Source organism: Hypanus sabinus, chromosome 9, assembly GCF_030144855.1.
Source record: "Hypanus sabinus isolate sHypSab1 chromosome 9, sHypSab1.hap1, whole genome shotgun sequence".
Lineage (NCBI taxonomy): Eukaryota > Metazoa > Chordata > Chondrichthyes > Myliobatiformes > Dasyatidae > Hypanus > Hypanus sabinus.
In genome coordinates this window covers 115535853-115560476 of record NC_082714.1, presented here as the reverse complement: position 1 = coordinate 115560476, position 24624 = coordinate 115535853, and the positions used below count along the sequence as shown (strand labels likewise).

At 39.8% G+C, this 24624-nt stretch overlaps 1 protein-coding gene across 2 annotated transcripts; it reads left to right on the top strand.

Annotated features, from left to right (window-relative positions):
* The first annotated feature begins 9566 nt into the window (after positions 1-9566).
* On the top strand, positions 9567-19261 carry LOC132399752 (melanocortin receptor 3-like). Of its 2 annotated transcripts, none has more exons than XM_059980460.1 (2): positions 9567-9742; positions 12033-19261. In XM_059980460.1, exon 2 carries the CDS (start codon positions 14638-14640, stop codon positions 15613-15615), a length of 978 nt encoding a protein of 325 aa, XP_059836443.1. In that variant the 5' UTR covers positions 9567-9742; positions 12033-14637; the 3' UTR covers positions 15616-19261. The 2 variants fall into 2 exon arrangements, with proteins under 2 accessions (XP_059836443.1, XP_059836445.1); XM_059980462.1 differs by having other exon boundaries at positions 9567-9760.
* Positions 19262-24624: the final 5363 nt, after the last annotated feature.

The window sequence follows — 24624 nt, the reverse complement described above, 5'->3', positions numbered from 1 at the left end:
CCCGAAGCCACATCATTAATCAACTCTAACATCTTCACAACCAGTGAGGTCAAACTAACTGGACTATAATTTTATTTCATCTGCTTCTCTCCCTTCTTGAAGACTGGAGTGACATTTGCAATTTTCCAGTCTTCCGAAAACATTTCAGAATCTAGTGATTCTTGAAAGATCATGACTAATGCTGCCATAATATGTTTATCCCCCTCTCTCAGAACCCTGGAATGTACACCATCTGGTCCAGGTGACTTATCTACCTTCAGACCTCTCAGTTTCCGAAGAGCCTTCTCTCTAATAATGATAACTTGACACACTTCATGACCACTGACACTTGGAACTTCCACATTACTGCTAGTGTCTTCTACTGTGAAGACTGATGCAAAATGAGGGGTGACCTCATTGAAACCCATTATATGGTATATGAGGAGAGGATATTTCCTATATAGTAGGAGAATCCAAGTCCAGAGGACACAGCCTCAGAATAGAGGAGTATACTTTTAGAACGGAGATGAGAAAGAATTTCTTTAGCCAGGGGGTGGTGAATCTGTGGAATTGTTTGCAACAGACAGCTGTAGAGGCCAAGTCTTTATGTATACTTAAGGCAGAGGTTGATAGATTCTTGATTGGTCAGGGTATGAAGGGATATGAGGAGAAGGCACGAGATTGGGACTGAAAGGAAAATTAGATCAGCCATGATGAAATGGTGGAGCAAACAATGGGCCAAGTGACCTAATAGTGCTCCTATAACTTATGGTTTTATAAGTACCAGGGCAATGAGAGGTAAATTGATACAGCATGAGATTGGTTTATTGTTGATTGGCAGCTTATTTTAGTGAAACTCCACTGACAGTTTGGAAAGACATGGATCATGATATCTGACCTTTATGTCAATGCATGTTGGCACATTCTTCTCAGATTAATTAACCGGTACTACTTGCATTCCTATTTTATCCTTTTAGCCCTTAGTGGGACATCATCTCATTTTCGCTAGCACCTACTGGAAACCAGATGAGTGTATGCATGCAAGCTAGCCCATGTTAAAGACAAGGATTAAAAATCAGAGCGCAGCATGTGTTGAAAATCTGAACTAAAACCCACCCTTCGGAACAGTTAGCAAGGATCTTAATCATGTTGCAATTCGCACTCTTATGTCCTGAGCGTCCCGTTGTTTGTCACTCTATTTCTCTATACACCCTCATTCTGAAACCTCTGCCTTTGACCTCTAATGCTTCTCCACGGAAGTTCAACCAGAGCTCAGTTCCTCAATGTTCAATGTTATAGACCCTTGGATACAATAATACAGTATATTACATTATTTCAGACAAAAAACAGTCTTTCCTATTTGTATCAGGACCAGCCAAATCTGATGGAAGGTCATCAACCTAGCACATTACTTTTATTGTACTGTCTTCACAGGTGTAGTAAGGCATTCTGAATATTTCTTGCATTCTGTGTCTATGTTTCACATTTCCAGCATCTGCAATGCTTATTTCTCACAGTCCCAACATTCACATGTCCATTTGTAACTTTTCCACTCTCTTTCCTGATGTTCAAAAATCGAAGACAGATATCTAATACAAGCCAACCAGCTTCCACATCTATCGCAATTCCACGCCCTCCCAATTTGCTTCCTCTAAGGACTTCATTCCATTCTTCCAGTTCTTTTTTTCTTTGATATAAATCAGCTGTGACTTTCCAAAAAGTGTTTTGACTTTCCATTTCCTGAACTGTAGCTTCTCTTGACTATAGCTGCATAGCTTTCAACCATCTCTCTATTTCCTAGACAAAACAAGTGTAGATTTCCTCTTGCCTTCACTGTCCATCACAATGGCCTCAGTGGATGATCCTCCATAATTTTCACCATCAGCATTCCAAGGAGAAGATTTCTTACAATATTCACTGGGCCACATTTTATCTCCATCATATTCGCCATTTCCCAAATGCAACCACAGAAGATGCAACACCTGTCCTTTACCTCTTCTAGAAACAAGACTCCCTCCAGGTGAAGCAGAATTCATTTACACTTTTCCAATTTACTGTCTTGAATCCTGCGCACACAGTGTGTTTTCCTCTAAATTGGAGGAAACAAACACTGATTGGATGATTGCTTTAGAGAATGCCTACATTCAGTCTACAAGGGTGACACTGAATGTTCAGTCATCTTGCATGTTAATTCCATTTCACACTGCAAACTGACCTTCCTGGTGTTTGCTCTCCTTCAGATGGACAACATAAGCCTGAAAAAAGCATTTTATCTTCCATCTAAGAATGCTGTTGCCTGCAGGATTTGATTCTCTTATTTTATCTCTCTCCTTTCTCGAACAGATCAGAAAATTCACATTGTCAGCTAGAAGTGAAAGTTGTCCTATCATTAGCAAAAACTTACAGCTCAACATCAGTCAACATTTTTCTTGTGATTTTCCTCCACATGGACAGTACAATTATTGTACAATTGTATTATTGGACAGTACAATTGTTGCAGCCAAATGTGCGGTTAATTTCATGACACTGTCTTTAAAATGTTAACAGCAACAACTTTTGTCTACAAGTCAGTTTACCGTAGAACATAAATGATAAAGAAAGCTTCATTCTTCAAGCACAGATTCTGATAAGAACACAATTGAGAACTTCAAAAAAAAATGCTGCTGGCAGATTGTAAATTGTGCTGTTTCTTTTTCATGTGATATCTACTCGGCATTCAGTTACATAGTGAATGCAAAGTACCTGCATATAGAACTAATCTGGATTTTGATTTAAATAATGATTTGGGATCACTTGGTGTCCATATTGCTTGAGGAGATGTCTGCAAAGAGAAAGAAGATAATTCAATGGATGTTTTTTAACCTTCCACATAAATACCACCAAATGCTCTAAGAGCCCTGAAGCATGGCCTCCCAATCAAGCAATCATTGCATTCCTCTGAGAGATTTTGTTTTAAAGGCAGACAGGAGCTGGTGAATAATAACCAATCACAGTGATCCTAATTCTCACCCTGTAAACTGCAAGCTGTGTATTGAGAGGGTTGCTTAATCCAAATGCCCCCATTTACATTATAGAGTCAGAGCAAACACACAGTCCCCAGAGTTATCACATCAACTCCAATTCAAAAGAAGCGATGAATCTGAATTTAAATGTGTTGTTATGTTACAAGGATTATCTCTTAATAGTAATGATCAGTGAGGCACAGAAAGAATCTGTATCTACTGACAAGTACCTTTATTTGCTCGGAAAACAAACACATGAATTTATACAAATACTTGTGTGCACACTCAATAGGTTTCACTCAAAAGAAGAGAAAAGATACTACCTTGAAAAGGAGAAGATGCTGGTCTGGTGTTCATCTTTTTCCCAATGTAATCACTACATTTCCAACATGGGCTGATCCACTTCTTTTTTTTACAAAATATCTTTATTGCAAATTCATATATATATATATAGAAACCTGTGACTAACACAATCACTACACAACTACTAGACAGACAACATTAAACTAAAATGTTTCCATCTCTGTCAATGATGACATAATCTCCCACAGGGCCCAACGGTCCCTAAAACACCTCTATGGTTGCTGTGGACAGCACACATTCCCTCTCAATGGTTACCCAGGCATGTACATACCCCCTAAACGTTGCCAGGCATTCTGCCCAGATAGATCCCTCCACCACCCATTTCCAGCACCCATGTGATTGTTGGTCTCCTCAGAGTTGTCACTGCCTGTGCTCCTGAAATCCTCCACTTATTCTTTTCCTCAGATTAATCTATGATTTTTTAGTTTTGTTGGCTCAAGGTCATCTGACTGACCTGTGTCAGCTTAGTAATGATCTATCACTGATCAATAGATTCTGGCATAGTTCCAGAGGACTGAAAGATTGCAAATGCCAATCCACTCTTCAAGAAAGGGGAGAAGAAGAAGAAAGAAAATTATAGACCAGTTAGTCTGACTTCAGTGCTTGAGTAGATGTTGGAATCAATTGGTAAGGCTATGGTTTCAGGGTACCTGGAGGCACTTGATAATATAGGCTGAATTTAGCATGGTTTCCTTGAGGGAAAATTTTGCCTGACACATCTATTGGAATTTTTTGAAGAAATACCAAGCAGGATAGACAAAGGAGAATCAGAGAATGCCTTTTACTTTGATTTTCAAAAGGGCTTTTTGGTTGGCTGCTAGTAACAAGTGGTGTTCCGCTGGGATCTGTGTTGAAACTACTTCTGTTTATATATATCAATGATTTTGGATGACAGAATTGATTACTTTGTGGCCAAGTTTGTGAATGATATGCAGATAGGTGAAGGGGTGGGTAGTGTTCTTGAAGCAGGGCGGCTACAGGAAGACTTAGACAGATAGAGAATGGGCAAAGAAGTGGCAAATGGAATACAGTGTCAGGAAGTGAATGATCATGCACTGTGGTCGAAGAAATAAAAGTGTAAACTATTCACTAAATGGAGAGAAAGTTCAAAAATCTAAGGTGCAATGGAACTTGGGAGTTATCATGCAGGATTCCCTAAAGGTTACTTTTCAGGTTGAGTCAGTAGTGAGGAAGACAAATGAAATGTTCACGTTCATTTCAAGAGGACTAGAATATAAAAGCAATGATGTAATAATGAAGTTTTATTAAGGCCCTCGTAAGCTCTCATGGAGTATTGTGAGTAGTTTTGGGCCCCTTATCTCAGAAAGGATGCGCTGACATTGGAGTGGGTTCACAAGAATGTTTCCGATAATGAAAGTTTTATTATATGAGGACCATTTGATGGCCCTGGGCCTATTCCCATTGAAATTCAGAAGAATGAAGGAGGATTTCATTGAAACCTAATAAATATTGAATGGCCTCAACTGAGTGGATGTGGAGAGCACATTTCTAATGGTGGGGTTGTCTTGGGCCAGAGGACACAGCCTCAAAATAGAGGGACGTCCATTTAGAATGGAGATGAGGAGGAATTTCTTTCACCAGAGACTGTTGAATCTGTGGAATTCATTGCCACGGGTCGCTATGGAGGCCAAGTTCATAAGACGATAAGACATACCAGCAGTATTGGGCCATTTGGCCCATTGAGTCTGCTCTGCCATTTCATCATAGCTGATTCATTTCTTTCTCTACTCCATTCCCCTACTCGCTCCCCATAACCTTTCATGCCCTGACTATTCAAGAGCCCATCAACTTCTGCCGCAAATGCGCCCAGTGACCGGGCCTCCACAGCTGCTTAGTTATTGGGTATATTTAAGGCAGAGTTCAGCAGATTCTTGATTTGTCAGGGCATGAAGGGTTACAGGGAGAAGCCAGAAGACTAGGGCTGAGAAGGAAATGCATCAGCTATGATAAAATGGCAAAGCAGACTCGATAGGCCAAATATCCTAATTCTGTTCCTATATCTTCTGATGTTCTGAACTTGTTAAATATTATTGCTTTAGTAGCATGGTGTTTAAAAAGTAGAGGACTGCAAATCGAAACAATCTTTGTGAAAAGAAAAGGCAGTTAACAATAATTAGAATAGGTTTGGCACTATGAATATATCTGGATTCAACACACTGCAAGTCAACTGAAGGCTCAACAGGTCAAACTTGTGGTGGCTTTGTTTAATATTCACATTTATAGCTAATACTTGTGCCGGATACCATTTATTCCAAATTGTTAGTAGTAAGTTCAGCATAATTAAGTGAGTTATTTATAGATATGTCAGCGACTCACCCCTGTGAGTGTGAGTGATTATATTCTTCCTCTAATTTATCTATCAAGGCATTACAACATTGGAGAGTGTTTGAACCATTCATTTACAGACAGCTATATAATGGCCTGAGATGTGAAGGAGTCTTGTCAAATTTGTTAGCCTACTGTTTGAATTGTTACATGGAATACAAATGTGATTGGTATTTCATAGAGCCATGTAATATAAATATACTTAATGCCAGAGCGTATGTTTTAATTTCTCTGAATGATCACTCTGCTTTTGGAAGGTATAATTTAAAATAAGCAGATGGCTTTTGAGGGGAATTAAACAAACTCTAATGCTATCAGCCAGAGCTATATCAGTAATGGTCTGGAAATCTGAAATAAAAACTGAAAATGCTGCACATCTTCAATGGGTCAGCTGGTACCTGTTGGCAGGAAACCAAGTGACTGCTTCCACTCAATGATCCTTCATCAGAAATGGAAAACAAAACTTGCAACTTAAATATCTTAAGCTGGACATTCCTGTTCTCCAAGACCTCTTTTTTTTTCTGGCCTCTTACCATCTCCAGAGTTTTTGCCAACTGTCATGAATTTGACTGTCATTTTCCCACTTTCTCCTTCTCCCCTCTGAAGCTGAAGAATGCTGTTCCACTGCGGACTGACACCAATATTGTGGTCAGATCGTTGCTGTTTGGCAAATGACGTCTACCTGTCAGAGGCTAAACACGAACACACTGACACTTCCTCATACCTCTGTCTGGATCATGAATACACTTCTGAACAACAAGTTATTAACTTCAGATGGTGAGCAAAAGAAGATCTGCAGATGTTGGAAATCCAAGCAATCCAATGCTGGAACCCAGGCACCATCTATGGAAAAGAGTACAGTCGGCATTTCGGGCAAAGATCCTTTGGCAAGACTCATTTCAGATGGTGACTGTTTTTACTTCTTCTGAAGACCTTTTCTCCACAGCTTCCATTCTCATTGACCCTACCTATGCACCACTCACTTCTATCTCATTCCTAAAATCCAAAAGAAGTGCATCCTGCTAGTCTGATTGTTTCAGCTAGCTTTTGTCCTACAGAATTTATTTCTACACTCTTTAACTTAATTTTATTCCCCCTTCATCCTGTCCTTTTCCATCTGCAACACTTCTGATGATCTCAATTACTTAAAAAAGCCTTTAATTTTAATGACCCAACCAGCCCATTTTCACCATGGAATTCAAATCACTCTGCATCTCCATGCTCCATCAGAATGGTCTGTGGACCTTTCACTTTCCCTTTGAATAGAAGTCTAATGTACAGTATTTCAGTAAAGCAAATGATATGGTTCCCCATGGTTGGCTCGTTCAGGAAGTTAGGAGATGTGTTATTCAGATTCAGAATTGGCTTGCCCATAGCGGGTGGTTGTAAACGGAATGTATTCTACTGTGGTAGTGCTCCGCACGGATTTATTCTGGAACCCCCTGCTATTTGTGATATTTTACAAATGACAGCTAAGAATTTGAAGCGTGGATTGGTTCATTTGCCGATGAAGTAAAGTTTTATGATATTTTAAGTAGTGCAGAAGGTTGTCAAAGGTTACAATAGGACATTGACAGGACGCAGAGCTGGGCTGAGAAGTGGCAGATAGAGCTCAATCCTGAAAAGTATTTTGGAATGTCAAGTATGAAGGAAGGGTTAATGGAAGAATTCTTATCAGTGTGGAGGAACAGAGGGATCTTGGGGCCCACATCCATAGGTCCCTTAATATTGTCCAGTGAATTGATAAAGTGGTTTAGAAGGCGTTTGGTCTGTTGGTCTTCGTTACTCAGGTTCAAGAGCCAGGAGGTAATATTGTGCTCTAGAAAACTAGAAGGGCAATGTCAGAGATAAGTTTTTACCCAGCAAGTGGTGAATACATGGAACACCCTGCCAGTGGATGTGGTAGAGACAGATACATTAGGGGCATTTAAGAAACCTTGATAGGTCACATGGATCATAGAAAAATGGAGGGCTATATCAAGGGAAGGGTTAGAATGATCTTAGAGTAGGCTGGGAAAACGTCATAAGTTGAAGGACCTGTACTGTGCTGTAATGTTCCATGTTCGATTCTCTCTGAGTCCTCATCATGCTTCCTGCTCAGTTAGATGTTCTCACTTTGATCAACTTCTCCTTTAACTCCCTTATCAAGGGATAGTTATGGGAACCAGATTGGTCCAAGTCACACCCAGGTTTATGGATACATGAAACAGTCTGTCATTCCTTGGTTCATTACCTTGCAGGATCCCTCTCTCACCAGAACCTCAATTCCCACACACACTTTGCCTGTAACATTGATTGATTGTGTTGGTACACTTTCTTGCTCCCATAATGAACTCAGAGGGTTCATTATGCTTACTGTCACTTTTGATCCTGTTCTCACTTTCTTCTTGTCTCTGACAGTTCCATTCATTTTCTTTCTTCTCTATCTGCTAATCTATCTTCTGAAGTGGAAATTATAATTTCTCCCACTCCGACTCCTGTGACACCTTTCATCACCTTCGTAGGTTGTATAACAATGACGTATTCTATGCCAGTGTTGCCAAGATACTTTCTTTATTTAGGGGCACAGTCATAGAGTCCTGGAGAAGTACAGCACAGAAACAGGCAGTTTGGTCCATCTAGTCCATGCCAAAACTACTTAAACTAACCACTCCCATTTCTTAACTATAATTACTACCATAAATGATAGGACTAACAACCATAGCTATTTCAACCATAGCTATTTCATTTACTGTCCTTCTCCTCCCATACACTCTCCTTTTCAATGAAACCGTAGAAGATGCTCACCTCACCTTTTACCACTTCCCATCAAGCCATTCAGACACTCAAAATTTGTCACAGAGAAAGCAATAATTCACTTGAATTTCTTTCAACCTAATTGACTCTATGAGATACACTTGATGTGATCTCATATGCATTGAAGAAAGCAAATGCAGATTGCTTTGCAAAACATCTCTATTCAGTCCACAAGATGATCATGAATGTCCATGTGCCTGTTGCTTCAAGATTTAATCACACTCCCACTCTAACCTTTCATTTTGACCACTCACACTTTTCCAACAAAGACCAATGTAATCTCTGGGAATAGCATGCAGCTTCTGACCAGGTACATGACTGTTTTTAAGAGTGGCACACACAAGATGCTGTATTCTTTAATTCAATAATTTCAGGTAATCAACTACTTTAGTCTCATACTGCACATTTTCAAAATTCAAATATTTTCATTCTTTCCTCTACTGGTATTTGAAAGTTAATTTCTCTCCCCCTGTGTATACCTACACTCTTCCCTATATTCCAACCTTTATCACCCTCCTTCTGTGAGCACTTCAGAATGAATGAGTCATTCATTTTCTCTTGCACCTCATCTACTGCATAACTTAATGCTCTTCCTCCTCTCCCTCCTCCACAATCTGTGTAAATTAAAATGTGTTACATCCTTGCCATTTCCCAATTCTGATGAAAGATCACCATTATAAAACATTAATTGCTTCTCTCTGCACAGACTTGTTGGGTCATTCCAACATTTCCTATTTTTATCTTTAATAAATTTGCATTTATGAAAAGTGTGTTGACTAATCCAGTGAGATTTTGATTGCTGGCAGAATCAGAATCAGAAACAAGTTTAATACCATTGGCATATGTAGTGAAATTTGTAGTTTTGCAGCAGCAGTACATTGCAAAATGTAATAATAAAATCTATAAATTACAATTAGAAGTGTATATATAATAATTTAATAAATTAAATTTATTAAGTAGTCAAAAAAGAGAGGAAAAAATAGTGAGCTAGTGTTTATGAACTCATAGTCCATTCAGGGATCTGATGACAGGGAGGAAGAAGATGTTCATGAAACATTGAGAGTGTGTTTTCAGGTTCCTGAACCACCTTCTTGATGGTAGCAATAAGGGCATGTCCTGGATGATGAGGATCCTCTGTGCTGGATGCCACCTTTCGAGGCATCATCTTTCAACGGTGTCCTCGAGGCTACGGAGGCTAGTGCAGCTTCTTCCGACTCTGTGTGGTTGTCGCCCCAGACCAGACAGGGATGCCACAGGTTAGATTAATCTCTAAGGTAAATGTGCAGAAATTTATGCTTGTCATTTGTGACATACTGTACCAAGTCTCCTGAAAGTCATAATAGAATACAACTACTGTTGTGCTTTCTTTGTAATTGCATCAATATGTTGGTTCCAGGATGGATCTTCAGTGATTTGACACTCAGGAAGTTGAAATTGGTCAGCTTTTCCACTGCTGTGTGTTCCTTCAACTTCCCCATCCTGAAATCCACAGTCAATTTCTTGGACTTACTAACATTGAGTGCCAGGTCACCACTCAACCAGCAGATCTATCTCACTCCTGTACACCTCCTCATTACCATCTGAAATTCTGCCAACAATAGTTGTGTCATTGGCAAATTTTTAGATGGCATTTAAGCTGTGCCTAGCCACACAGTTATGGGTGTAGAGAGAGTAGAGCAGCGGGCTAAGCAAACATCCTTGAGGTGTGCTATCAGCAAGGTGGAGGTGTTATTTCTGATCATCACAGACTGTGGTCTCCTGTGAGGAAGTCAAGGATCAAGCTGCAGAAGGTGGTGTAGATGCCAAGTCTCTGCAGCTTGTTGATTAGATCTGAGGGTATGATAGTGTTGAACACTGAGTTGTAATCAATAAACAACAGCTTGATGTAGGTATAGCTATTGTCCAGGTGATCCAAGGCTGAGTGGAGAACCAGTGAGATTGCATCATGCTGCAGACCTACGTATTGTGGCGACAGGCGAATTGCAGTGGGTGCAAGTGCTTGCTATGCAGGAGTTGATTCTAGGCAACAGCACCTGCAGTTCTTTTAACTTTCAACCAAATTAAATAGTTGTGCTTTGCCTTTAAACATGATTAGTAATGTAAAGAATGCAAACTAAAAGTCAAAGAACTTCTGAACTAAAGTTTTTGTTAGGAAGTTTTCACAATCCTTGATATTTGCTGAATGCTGGAAAGCCCTACAGTTTATTAAATTCTAGAACATCAGGTGCGAGAAATTCTAAAATCACTTCTGAACCAATATACCAAGTGATCTGTGGGAGTTGAAGTTTACTAACCCAAGAGAGTTTATTTAGGTAAAAGTCAGTTACTATTAAATTTATGCTAATACAAATAACACAATTGAAATGCTGGAAAGCATTTTTAAGGAACACACAAAGCTGAAGGAGCTATAATGGTACCAACTTTGATAAAACTATAGATAAATGAGTATGCCATGCTTTAATATATATTTTAACACAATTATTTTAATAGTCTACAATTGCTGGACCTCCTTTTAACCAAAGTTGCAATTTCCAGTAGAATTATCCTTTCAGTGAGACATGTTGTGACATTTCAGCAGCCAGTCCAACCCCAAATCCCTTCTGCCCTTCTGAAATGAAAATAGAAAATGCTAGATCAGACAGGGCAGAATCATGGAGAGTGATAGACCTCAAAAACATCCAATGGAATGTTCTACAGAAGAACTCGATGGATATAGTGATGCCCCTCTTCATTAAAGAAAGGGCTTCCCTTCCTCCACCATCTACACTGCCCTCAAACACATCTCTTCCATTTTGCGCACGTCTGCCCTCACCCCATCCTCCCACCACCCCAAGGGAATGTGTTCCTCTTGTCCATACCTAACAACCCATCAACTTTCCACAACTTCCGCCATCTCCAACAGGATCCCACCCACCAAACGTATCATTCCTTCCCCCCTGCAATTTTTTGTGTTCTGTAGGGCCCTAAATAGCCCTTCCAGGTGAGTCAATTGGGGTAAGCTATTGTACACAGTGCTCCCGGTGTGGCCTTCTGTATCTTGGTGAAACCCGACGTCGATTGTAAGACTACTTTGCTGAGCATCTACACTCTGGCCACTGGGAGAAGAAGTATGATCTCCCAGTGGCCACCCATTTTAATTCCACTCCCCATTCACATTCTGACATGTCAATCCATGGCCTCCTCTACTGTCACGATGAGGACGGATTCAGGTTGGAGGAGCCACACCTTACATTCCACCTGGGTAGCCTCCAACCTGATGGCATGAACATCAATTACTCAAACTTCTGGTAGTGCCACCCCTTCTTTACTCCCATCCCCCTTTCCTTCTCTCACCTTATCTGCTTGCCTACCCATTGCCTCTGTTTGGTGCTCCTCCCCCCTAGCCTCCAATTAGACTCTCCCTTCTCCGGCCCTGTAGCTCTTTCACCAAATAACTTCCCAGCTCTTTACTTCTCCTCTCCCTCCTCTCAGTTTCCCCATCACCTTGTGTTACTTCCTCCCCTCCCCTCACCTTCTAACTCTGATTCCTCACCATTTTTTCTCCAGTCCTGATGAAGTTTCTCGGTCTGAAACATGGGCTGTACTCTTTTCCATGGATCCTGGCTGGGTTCCTTCAGCATTCTGCACGTGTTGCATGGAAGGAGCATCACTCACACCAAGCACTGCCCGGAGGACGACAGCAGTGGGACCAGACTGTTGCTCACCCCTTTGCAGACTGTGGATTTGCGAACAGGGTGAGGAGAAAGGTGTAAGGGTCTTTGTCATGGTACATTGCAAGCAGTTGCCTGAGAGTGGACTCTCTGATCTACAGACTGTTCCCAGAGACTCACAAGGAGATGAACATAAGTGCTGTTGGCAGGTCGTCAGCTCAGTGAAAGACATTCTTTGGTCTGCCAGCACGTCGAGGTGCCGACTGCACATTCCAAGCGGCTGGAGTACATGCTGAGGGATGATGTGAAGCTTGGTGCAGCCCCTGCATCAGACAGGACCACAGTACAGGATCCTTCTGAAGCCCCTCCCTCTCCCACTGAAGAGGGAGGGGCTGAGTTGTGTGAGGAAGCCCCCCCCCCCCCCCCAATTATTGTAGTAATATCCCAGGGGGCCACATCAGTGACAATCGTGCTCTTGATGTGTAGGAGTGTAATAGAACAGTACCTAAAGCATTGACTATGAATATAAAAATGAAATGACATTGTATGGTTCATTCTTGTACTTAATTTTTATTCTGAAGAAATTTATTTTGATATAAAAGTATAGATATCAGAGACTAAGGAAAATCACAGGATATAGAGTGAAGACTCAAAAGATTCTGCAGATGCTGGAAATACACAAAATGCTGGAGGTACTCAGCAGATCAGGCAGAATGCAAAGAGAGAAATAAAAAGTCAATATTTCATGTCAAGACTGATGAAGGATCTTGGTCCAAAATGTCATATGTTTATTTCCATCCGTAGATATTGCCTGGACTGATGCATTTTGTGTATGTGGAAGACTGACTTCTGATTTTTAGCGTCACTTATTTTCATTGAGAGGGATTGTTTAGTAAGCTATTTTATCTTACCGAACCTGGGCAGAAATGAATCTGGCCCTTCTAATGGATATAACGCTATTCACAGAGTCCACGTGAGTCAGTGGGTTGTTCAAACAAAGAATAAGGACTAAGATTGTATTGAGTCCTAGTTTCCCAACCACAGAATCCCTCAAACAGACCTGCTATTACTGGGTGGTATGGGGACTCTGTGTCAAGTAATTGAGGAGTTAAATCAGCACAAGCTGCACCCATACCCTTACATGAAGAGATACCCATTTCATTCCAAGTACACCCAGAATTAAAAACACAATATAAACTACTAGAGGAACTCAGCAGATAGGGCAACATCTGTGAAGAGGAATGGTCAGTCAATGTTTCCACTCTCATCTCCGACGCTGCCTGACCCACTGAGTTCTTCCTTCAGCTTGTTTATGCTCCGCATTCCAGCATCAGCAGCTCTTGCGGTTCAAGACCCAGAATTAAATTCAACCCTTGACCTCTATCCAGTGATGCGTGAGGAATTGTGAGCAACTATAAACCCCAACAACATCGAATGGAGTTTTTTCTCAGTCTACCCAGACTAATTTAGATGAAATCCAAGACATAGCCTAAACTTAACTTAAAAGCTTAATGCAAGTTACTGAAGAGGGGAAGTAAGAGAAGAATGTGTATAAGGTTATGCATTTAAAAGTTTCACCGAGTAACATACACAAAATTTTCAATGGAGATTAGGTACATGTGTTAGACAGATTGCACTGCCATGAACTATTTCATGCACCTGCTGCCTGCACCTCTGAACCAAACTCACCTCAAATTCCAAAAGGAAATGATTGGTTCATTCAACAAATGGACAAAGCTTTTGACTCAGTAATCTGCATTTCCTTTGTGGCAAACTGTTATTATGCAAACTTGGTTATGGCCATGTAAGAATTTTCAGTTTGCTGAAGTATCTCAGCAAGCTTTCCCTCTGCCGTCGAACTTGCTGTGGTGCTCAGGTTTTAAAAAATCTTCAACAGAGCTTGACTAATATGCCGGGGCTGTCTATGTTCAATGTTACCTCCTCTGAGAGAAGCTGACAGTCCACAGAAAAATACAAGTATGCTGATATAAAAACTTTACTGTAGATGAGCACTCACAAATAATAACACAAGAGGGCACCAAGTTACAAGCATAGTGACGCTGAAGAGTATGAAGCCCATCCCACATTTCCAGAACATCACTGCTGACTGGAGCAGCAATTCTCTGCCAATCAGTCATAAACCTCTACTTTCAATGGACATTTTAAATCTTGAAAGGATAGGGAGGAGCTATTGCCTGTCAGTGGACTATAAATGCATTGAAACATCAGTCAGCACATCTAAAGGAATGCATTAATTCTCTGCATATGAAGAGAAAGAAAGAAAAGTAGGGAATTTTCTGTTTTGGTATTCTTTAAATCAACAGCAGTAGGTCTTGTGGTGGCCTGAATCGGATCAATTACTATTAGTGAAATAATGAAGAATGGTAAGCCAACCTCAAGCCTCTGCACTATGAATTAATGGAACTCTCCTGAAGCAACAGAGAACAAATTTCATTCTGTTTAAGCTTTGCTTCTAGAAGTACAACTCTGTCATTGTCAAGATGAATTCAACATCTTCAATATCCTTCTTTCATCCTGCAATGAGGAACAGCACAGAGGATCTGAACGAAAGCAGCATCCTGAACAACAGGAACGGCACAGGCTTTTGCGAGCAGGTGCCAATTAAAGCCGAACTGTTTTTCTGTCTGGGCATCATCAGCTTCCTAGAAAACGTCCTGGTCATCCTGGCAGTTGCTAAGAACAAGAACCTCCATTCTCCCATGTATCTTTTCCTGTGTAGTTTAGCAGTGGCTGATATGCTGGTAAGTGTATCCAATGCCTTGGAGACAATAGTGATGGCATTTTTAAAGAATGGCTTTTTAATTGCAAATGACCAGCTCATTCAGCAAATGGATAATGTGTTTGACTCAATGATCTGCATTTCTTTAGTAGCTTCAATATGCAATCTACTGGTCATTGCCATTGACAGGTACATCACTATCTTCTATGCTTTGCGCTACCACAGCATCATGACGGTAAAGCGAGCTATAATTTTGATCGTAGTTATCTGGATTTTTTGTATTTTCTGTGGTATAATCTTCATCATATATTCAGAGAGTCAAACTGTCATCATTTGCCTTATCACCATGTTTTTCGTCATGCTTTTCCTCATGACTACTCTTTATGTCCACATGTTCATGCTTGCTCGACTACACATTAAAAGAATAGCTACACTTCCAGTCCCCGGTGCGGTCCATCAGAGGACATGTATGAAAGGGGCAATTACCATCACTATCCTGCTTGGAATCTTTATCATCTGTTGGGCACCGTTTTTCCTTCACCTCATCATGATTATATCATGCCCTAAAAACCCATACTGTATATGTTACGCTTCACATTTTAACACCTACTTGATTCTCATCATGTGCAATTCAGTCATTGACCCGATTATTTATGCCTTCCGGAGTCAAGAGATGCGCAAGACGTTCAAAGAGATTCTTTGCTGCTATTGCATGAATTTCAACTTCCGCTGCAAGTAATAACTTTGACAGGTACGAAATACTGTGAGGAACAACAGTCCTTTTGCTTCAAAGTGATGCTTGAACGTACGTCTGAAAATCTCATAATCAATCGGTGTATACAGAAACCATTCGGACAGAACTTTGGAAGATGGAACACAGAATCAAACTCTTCATGTTATATCTGCTGCAAATGCTCACTGCAGGTTTGCGAAACTGTGAAAAGCTAAGAGTAGTTAATATCTTGTGATTCCTGTTGCAGACTGTGTTCTTATGTTACAGAAATGCAAAACAATGTGATTAAAAAATAATAGTGAACATTTATGAAAGGAAACATATAAAAGAATGATACTTATGTTTCTTTAGTAGACAACAGCTTAATGTGTTTGACATTCCAATGTTTGCAATAAATGAAGGCTGCACAATTTAAGCTCTGAGAGATATTTGCACATTAAGGTGAATATTTAAAATTGTTTCCTGTCTAACATTCTGCCTCATCAGTTGGCATTTTATCGATTGTAACTGCTTCACATTAATATGCAATGTCTGTTTAAGTCATCAACGCTCTGGAGGATTAATTGTTTATTTTTTCTGATTTCTAAAACCTATGGTAAATTATACAAATAATAACAATGTATGTCTAGGGTTGGCTGTCATTTGTACACTGAGTCTTGGATCTCCCTGTGTATTAAATTCAATTAAATATGTAACTAAATTGATTGTTTAATTTTAGCAGCTGAGCCATTCATGAAAGCTTAAACGGAACTCGTTTCTGTGCTTCATATATGAGTTTCCTTCAATTATGTTCTCTTACAACCAGACATAACAGAAAACAGAATCACTCTTTTAATGCAGCCTCCTTTCTGAGCCTCTCTGTATTTTGTTGCCTTTATTGCATTTTTATGGCATTAGCATTAGCTGTTTTAGAATCCCAATTTCTTACAATGCATTGTTTTAAATTTGTTAAGCATCATTTACATGGACTACTTATTCACTTAAAGATGAAATACTGTACATGGTGTAAGCTAGGTCTCATTGCTGAAATATGCATGTTTTGTATGTGAAGCTACTGTATGTGACTTTTGGAAGAATATTGAGCAGAATTTAACAAATTCAACAGAATTTATATGTTTCTGAATCTTATTTTTGCAATATCCAACAGAAGTACTCTAGACCAAATTTTTCTGTTAAACTAGACTGCAGATTTGTCAAGTGATTTTTAAAAACATGATTGAACCTATATTTTGTGTCTTTGTGTGCTTTAAATATATGAAGTATATTATACTCAGATTATTTTTATATTAAATTGTATGGAAATTGGTACAAAAAATGGGTTACATTTTCAAAACTAAGATTTAGAATGGCACAGAAGCTATTAATTGAAACTGTCCAGCACCTTGGGAAAACTATTTGATAAAAACCATCTATGAAATTTAGTGAACTGGATTGTACATTGAGTGGTTCTGTGTAGAGAGTTACTAAGTGCAGTGTTACACAACAGTTTTACTAAACACATCCTACTTGCAAGATGCAGAGGGATTACACAGCTATAAAATTTACTTAATTAAGTACAACATAATTTTTTTTTTTTTTAAAGATTTTTATAAGACCATTAGATATAGGAGCAGAATTAGGCAATTTGGACGCTTGAGTCTGTTCCACCATTTCATCATGGCTGATCCAGTTTTCCTCAGAGCCAATCTCCAGCCTTCTCCCCGTCCCTTCATGCACTAACTAATCAAGAATCTATCAAATTCTGTCTGAAATATACATAAAGACTTGGCCCCCACAGCTGCCAGTGGCAAGGATTCCAGAAATTCACCACTCTCTGGCTAAAGAAATTTCCATGAAAATCATTTGCAGAACACTATTTTTGCCAACATTATGCAACTGATTTTTTTTTCCCAAAGAGAAGCATTAGATGCAAGAAGTGTCAAGGAATAAAGGGAAAAAGTGAAGAGATGGTATTGTGATAAAGAATCAGCCTTGGTCATATTTAATGTCCAAGCAGAGCTAAGTGATCTACTGACTGCCTGTATTTTGATAATTGATGAATTTGTAATCTCATATCAATTTAATAATGACTACAAAATATTAAAAAAGCTGAAGTTATGTAACTCCTTCCTCTCACTTCCACCTAGTTTTCCCTCCTCCTTTGCAGAACTTGAGAATTTAATCTTTTATTTTGATGTTCAAGGGATACTGAAAACCTTTGTCAAATAAGCAACCTTTTTCCCTATTGAACCAGAACTTTAAACAACAACAAACTGATGTGGTTGTAGGAAGATCTTTATTGTTGAATGGACTGATCATGTTCTGAGGCCAAATTCACATCACAGGGAAAGCAGACACCTTGGTATCAAGCGAACAAGCAGAGGACATTGTTTGAAACTTTCTGACAAATATGGCTCAGTTCTGCATCAAGCAGCCTATTCAAAAGCCGAGCCATGGGTATATCCAGTGCAGAATAAGATGCCATAGAAAACTGTGATGTGTGTTCTTCATGGAAGATTGTTTCATGATTAGGCAATATTGCTACTAATTCTTAATTTATCTTCATAAATTCTTAATTTATGAAAATAATAATACTTTTGGTTACATTTGTACTTTATTTGACTGTATTTTGAGCAGTTTTCTGTTACTAATCAATTGTACTGAAGAATATGTTTGTAATATGTTCAAAGACTTGTGTTTAATCGTGCCAATTGAAACCAATTAGGCATTTGGTCTGTGCCTGATTCTTCATGCAATAGAATGAATATTTATTTTCCTATGTTCTTGGTTAGAGGATACACAAACTAGATATGATGGTCTGCAGCTAGGTATTCTAAATAAGTACATGTACTTGCAGGAAGCTTATTGAAGCTAGTAATCTCTGGAAGATCCAGGAATATTGTTCAGATTTTAAGGACAGTGTAACCTTTTATTGTTTGTTTATCTGCTGTATATTGAAAAAGTATAAATGCATGGGATGCACAATTCAAAAACCTGGAATGTGTGCTTTCTTGCCGGGGTTTGGTGTACTTCAAGCTCATAGGCAGAAAGAAAATCCTTTTATGTACCATTTTACATGTGGCAGGCAAGTGAATGTAGATGTGACATGTCACCAATAAGTGTGTGGTATTATGTGTGGCCTCTTGACTAAGAAAATATTCTTAAAGCATTTTAGCCAGCCAGTATTTGACACTGGCAGTGATTAGTGTGTTGCTTACCATTATCTCATGTAGAAAAGTCATTGCAGTTACTAGGAAGGTCTTAGCCCCTCGATTATTTACAATTTATTTTAGTAACCCTGATGGAAAATCAGAGTGAATAATACAAAGATTTACGCCAACAAAACTACGTGGGAGCAACACAAACAAAATGCTGGTGGAACGCAGCAGGCCAAGCAGCATCTATAGGAAGAATAATAGCCGACATTTCAGGCTGAAACTCTTCGTCAGGACCAACTGAAAGAAGAGATAATAAGAGATTTGAAAATGGGAGGGGGAGGGGGAGATCCAAAATGATAGGAGAAGACAGAAGGGGGAGTGGTGAAGCTAAGAGCTGGAAAGGTGATTGGCAAAAGGGATACAGACCTGGAGAAGGGAAAGGATCATGGGACAGGAGGACTAGGGAGAAAGAAAGGGGGAGGGGAGCACCAGAGGGAGATGGAGAGCAGGCAAGGAGTGATTGTGAGAGGGACAGAGGGAGAAAAGAAAATAAAGGAAATAAATAAATAAATAGATAGATAGATAAGGGATGGGGCAAGAAGGGGAGGGGGCATTAACAGAAGTTAGAGAAATCAATGTTCATGCCATCAGGTTGGAGGCTACCCAGATGGAATATAAGGTGTTGTTCCTCCAACCTGAGTGTGGCTTCACCTTGACAGTAGAGGAGGCCATGGATAGACATATAAGAATGGGAATGGGACGTGGAATTAAAATGTGTGGTCACTGGGAGATTCTGCTTTCTCTGACAGACAGAGTGTAGCTGTACAGCAAAATAGTCTCCCAGTCTGTGCCAGGCCTCACCAAAATATAGAAGGCCACACCAGGAGCACCGGGCACAGTATATCACACCAGCTGACTCACAGGTGAAGTGTTGCCTCACCTGGAAGGACTGTCTGGGGCCCTGAATGGTGGTGAGGGAGAACGTGTAAGGGCAGATGTAGCCCTGTTCCTCTTACAAGGATAAGTGCCGGGAGGGAGATCAGTGGGAAAGGATGGGGGGGGGGGAGACGAATGGACAAAGGAGTCACATAGGGATCGATCCCTGCGGAAAGCAGAAGTGGGGGGAGGGAAAAATGTGCTTGGTGGTGGGATCCCGTTGGAGGTGGCTAAGTGGGAGAATGAGTTATGGGTAGGTTACAAAGAGTTTTCAGAGGAATGGAAAAAGGTTTGAAAAAGGAGATTGCAAAATGCTGAAATGAGGACCAACAAACAATCTGCTGAAATGATCCAAAAGATCATGCAGCATCTATTGGGGGAAAGGAATTGTCAATATCTTTGGGTATGTACTCTTCCTCAGGATAAGACAATAAGTCCTCAAATCTTAGAATCCTAATGTGTCATCTTGTCCTGTCAATAATTTCTTCCCCTCCACCCCTACAGATGCTGCTTGACCCACACAGTTCCCCCAGCGGATTTGTTTTGTAACACAGGAAGATGTAAAATTATTCTCTTTTGTGGGAAGGATAAAGTTTAATCCTTCCATTTGTTTTTAACATAGGAGGGAGCCATTCATCCCACTGATTCAATGCCAGATCTCAGAACAACTCTTTCATTCGCTCATGCTTTTTCCCCCATAAATTGCTGCTTGGTGGACTAGAAAATTATTATTCTTACAAATTCCATGTTCATACAAAACACACTGAAAGATAAGTGTTTCCATCAATATGGGTACATTTACAATATGTTCAAGCATATATTCCATCCTTAGAAGGATAGTTCTAATTGTAAACTCCTGCTGCCGTGTGAAAATTTTCTAAGATTATCCACTTTTCATTCCTGTAATTTCATTTTTCTAAGTAACACCAAAAACAATGCATTTTGAACATTTATCTGAGTTCCATATTTATTAATTAAGGCTCTCTATAGTCATGGAAATAATGGTTAAGTGGAATTTAAATAGAGATCAACTGTGACTTAATGCAATGTCAGAATGGATTTGAGGGTTGTATGAACTTTTCCTGTCCCTAATTTAACCCAGTCGATTTAGCCATTTCTTTGCTGCCTGGCTAATAAGGTTTCAGATGCAAGCATTGCTTATATTGCATTGACATCAAACCTTATCATTTCAGATACATTGTGCAAAGTCTTAAAATTTATATGGGGAAAATCATAACCTTGACTTCATTGAGAAAATTGCAACAGATTGTAATATATTATTTTGATGACATATACAGTGATCCCAAACTATCTCAGTGCACTTCTTGTTCAATGCTGTCAAATTCCACTTTGTAGTATTGAAATGCAAAATGTTGTATAACTGTCTACTTCAGAGCTAAAGATTGAGCAATTGATGTCAAGAATTTATTGTCATAAATTGTGTTATGCAATACTATCTGCTATATGCCAAACGGCTTACCAATTTTGAAATAAAGTGGGAATGCTTATTCACTTACTTTCACTTTTTCCTTTTTGAATAACAAAATATTTTAGTGATTCTACATTTGTATATTATGTATAACAGGTTTAGTATTTTAAAATAAATCTATGTCTTGACAAATAGAAAATAAATGCCAATTTAAACAAGCAAAATATGGCTGTTAAAGGAATGTGGTAAATAGTTTCTTATATAGCTCAATAAATATATTCCACTGCTTGCTTAGTACTGGGTGTTGAAACTAAGTGCTCCGTGGGAAAATTAGTCAGGGAGTCACCTGAAGCAAACCCATGGGCCATTTTGCATCTCACCTCCTCCTGTCTGGCATTGATGCACTAAAAATAAAAAATAAATAAAAATATAGGGTTAGTGGTTACGAATTTGCTATGAAAAAATAATATGTTTCTTTACTGCTACTGAAGGTTAGTTTTTACTGTCAGTAAGGAGTGATTTATGAGCTCTCACAACCCAAATGTCCAGGCATCTAACCATATACAAATATACCATTGAATGATAGTAAGACTTCGGAGGGAGAACTGAGACAATCATTCATTAAAACTATATTGGGATAGCAATGCACCTTCTTACTCAAAACCAGGAAGGTACTACTAAGGAAAAGGCTCACAGCTGTAATAGCTCACTGCTTTTTAATTAAACTGCATGACGTGGATGTGAATGGCACAGCCAATTTTTCATTCCCTTCCATAGTTGTTCTTGAGATTGCACTGAGTCAAAGTGCTGAACCATCGTAGCCCTTGTTATAAAGAGCTGCCCACGGTATAAGCTTTCAAGAACTTCATGTAGTGTGTTCAAGGATTTCAGCATCGCAGTAGTGAAGAAATAGTGACACATGTCTGAGTCAGAATGGTGTAACTTAGAGGGGAGCTTGTAGGTGGAAATTGTTTAATCAGTTTTTACTGTACTAATATTTCACGTCAAAGACTTGGGAAATGCTGTTGAAGAACCTTACGCTATGCAATATACACTAGAATACTAGTATATAGAAATAAAGTTAAAATATGTAGCCACTGGGACATGCCATTTTATCTTTGTGCTAGATGGAGTGAAGATGCCAAGTGAAGGGGTTCCTCAATGTACATCAGGTCTCACCGGCGTAGAGGAGGCCAAACCAGGAACACCAGATACAATAGATGACACCAACAGACTGGCAGGTGAAATGTTGCCTCACCTGGAAGGACTATTTCTGGCCCTGAATGGTAGCGAGGAGGGAGATACACGTGCACCCCGTCTCCAGGCTTCTTGGCCTCTGTGCCGCACGCTTTGGTCACAGCCTTGTGGACTTGGAGAGAGCAAAGCACCAGATCACCGGATCAGCCTGTAATCGGCCTGAATGTAGATTACAGGCTCTATGTGGAACATATCAGAAATAAAAAGATGTAAAAGAAGTGAAGGGAATTGCTTCGAGACCCATTTTGAAGATGCGTTCAGTGGTTGACTCTTGTTGAAGATGGCAGAAGCTACAGAGGATGATGTGCTGGATGGGTAGTCTCATGAGGTGATACGGACAAGGGGAATTCTATCCCTGTTATGGCAGCGGGAAAAACGGTTGAGGGCAGATGTCTGAGAAATGAACAAGATGTAAGTGAGAGCAACTTCCATGACAGGGAGAGAAACCCTGTTCTTTGAAGAAGGATGACAGCTCAGATGTTCTGGGATGGAAAGTCTCATACTGAGAACAGATACAGCAGGGATGGAGGAACTGAGAAACGGGAATAGCAGTTTAACAAGTGACAGGGTGGGAAGATGTATAGTCAAGATGGTTGTAAAAGTCAGGAGGTTTATAAGATTTATAACGAGACAGCCTATGTCCCGAAGCAAAGGATTGAGAAAGAGGAAAGAGGTGTCAGAGATGGGTTTAGTAAATTTGAGGCAGGGTGGAAGGTGGAGGCAAAGTTCATGACATTGATGAGCTCAACATGGGTGCAGGAAGCACCACCAATGCAGATGGCAATTTAGCATAGAAAGAGTTGGGAAGCATGGACTGTTCCAAATAGCTGACAAAAAGGTGTCCACATGGTGACCATGGCTACTGTGGGTTTGGAAAAAGTGGGAAGAGCCGAAATAGAAATTGTTCAGAGTGAGGACCAGTTCCGCCAGACAGACAAGGGTGGAGTTCGAAGGAAACTGGTGTCTAGAAAGAAGCAGAGAGCTTTAAGGCTTTCCTGAAGGGATACAGAAGTGCATAGGAGGGAATGGTATCCAAAGTGAAAATGCGTTGATCAGAGCCAGTGAAATTAAAGTGATTGAAAAGATTGACAGCATGTGAAGTGCATATGCTTAGGGAATCAAACAAAATAGTTGTCCTATCCAAGATGGAGTAGAGCGTCTTCAGTGTTGCTAGAAGGAGCATTGGGGTCTTGACCTGTTCTTCACAGATGGTGAAAAACATTTGACGTGTTAGAGCCTGAATACCTTCAACAGACCATCTAGTTTATAATCCAAAAAAAACAAACTGTTTGAGGATCTCAGAGGACAGTCAGCATTTATGGAGGCAAAAGAATAGTTCTTGTTCTGGGATGTGATTCTGTATCAGGACAGAGTGTAAATAAAAGTTAACCAGCATAAAGGGGTGAGAGGGAGGGTGAGCAGGAGCTGATAAGCAATAACTAGATCCAGATGAGAAGGGATTGAAGGACAAATGAAGTAGGAAATTAAGGGTGAAGATAACAACAGAAACTGGGAAGAGATAGGTGGAAATAAGCAGGAGATGTATATACTGGGAAATAATAAGAAATGAAAGTGACGAGTGAGTGGCTAGGGAAAAGTGACCACAACTCCTTAAGTTTTAAGATACAGTACCTATAAATAAGGCTAAGTATGGACCCTGCAGAAGTGTATTAAACTGAAGATAGCATTTGGCAGGAACTAGGGAGAGTTAACTGGGAACAGCTGATTTTAGGCAAGTTCACATCCGGCATGAGTATGTTGTTCCTTTCCATGCCTTGTGTTGCAAAAGACAGCAACCTTCCCATTTCTTTAGCATTTTTATCTGTTTTTTTTCTTATGAGGCCGAGTTTCTAGCTCAACACTCAACCCAACATGGAAGGAAAGCATGCAAGGGGCCATCCAGATTCAAACTCGCTCGGGATCACTTCAAGGTCTGCTCTGGATGCCACTACACCACCAGCTGGTTGTGGCATTTAAAGACCAACTACACAGAGTACAGGACAGGTATTTTCCAGTCGGAAGGAAGGACAAAGATGGCAAGGTAAGAGATATTGGATGTCATAAGAGATGATGAATTTAGTCAAGAAGAAAAAGGAAAATGATGTAAAGCTTAGGAAGATAGAATTAATCAGAGACCTTGAGGATTATAAAGAAGCCAGAAAAGAACTCAAGAAGGCCAGGAAAAGCCAGGAGGGACCATGAAAAGTCCTTGTCAAGTAGAATTAAAGAGAATTTAAAGACATTCTATACATATAT

Bases quoted from the DNA above. Each gene is read 5' to 3' on its own strand.
- LOC132399752 (XM_059980460.1), top strand. From the start codon at position 14,638: ATGAATTCAACATCTTCAATATCCTTCTTTCATCCTGCAATGAGGAAC.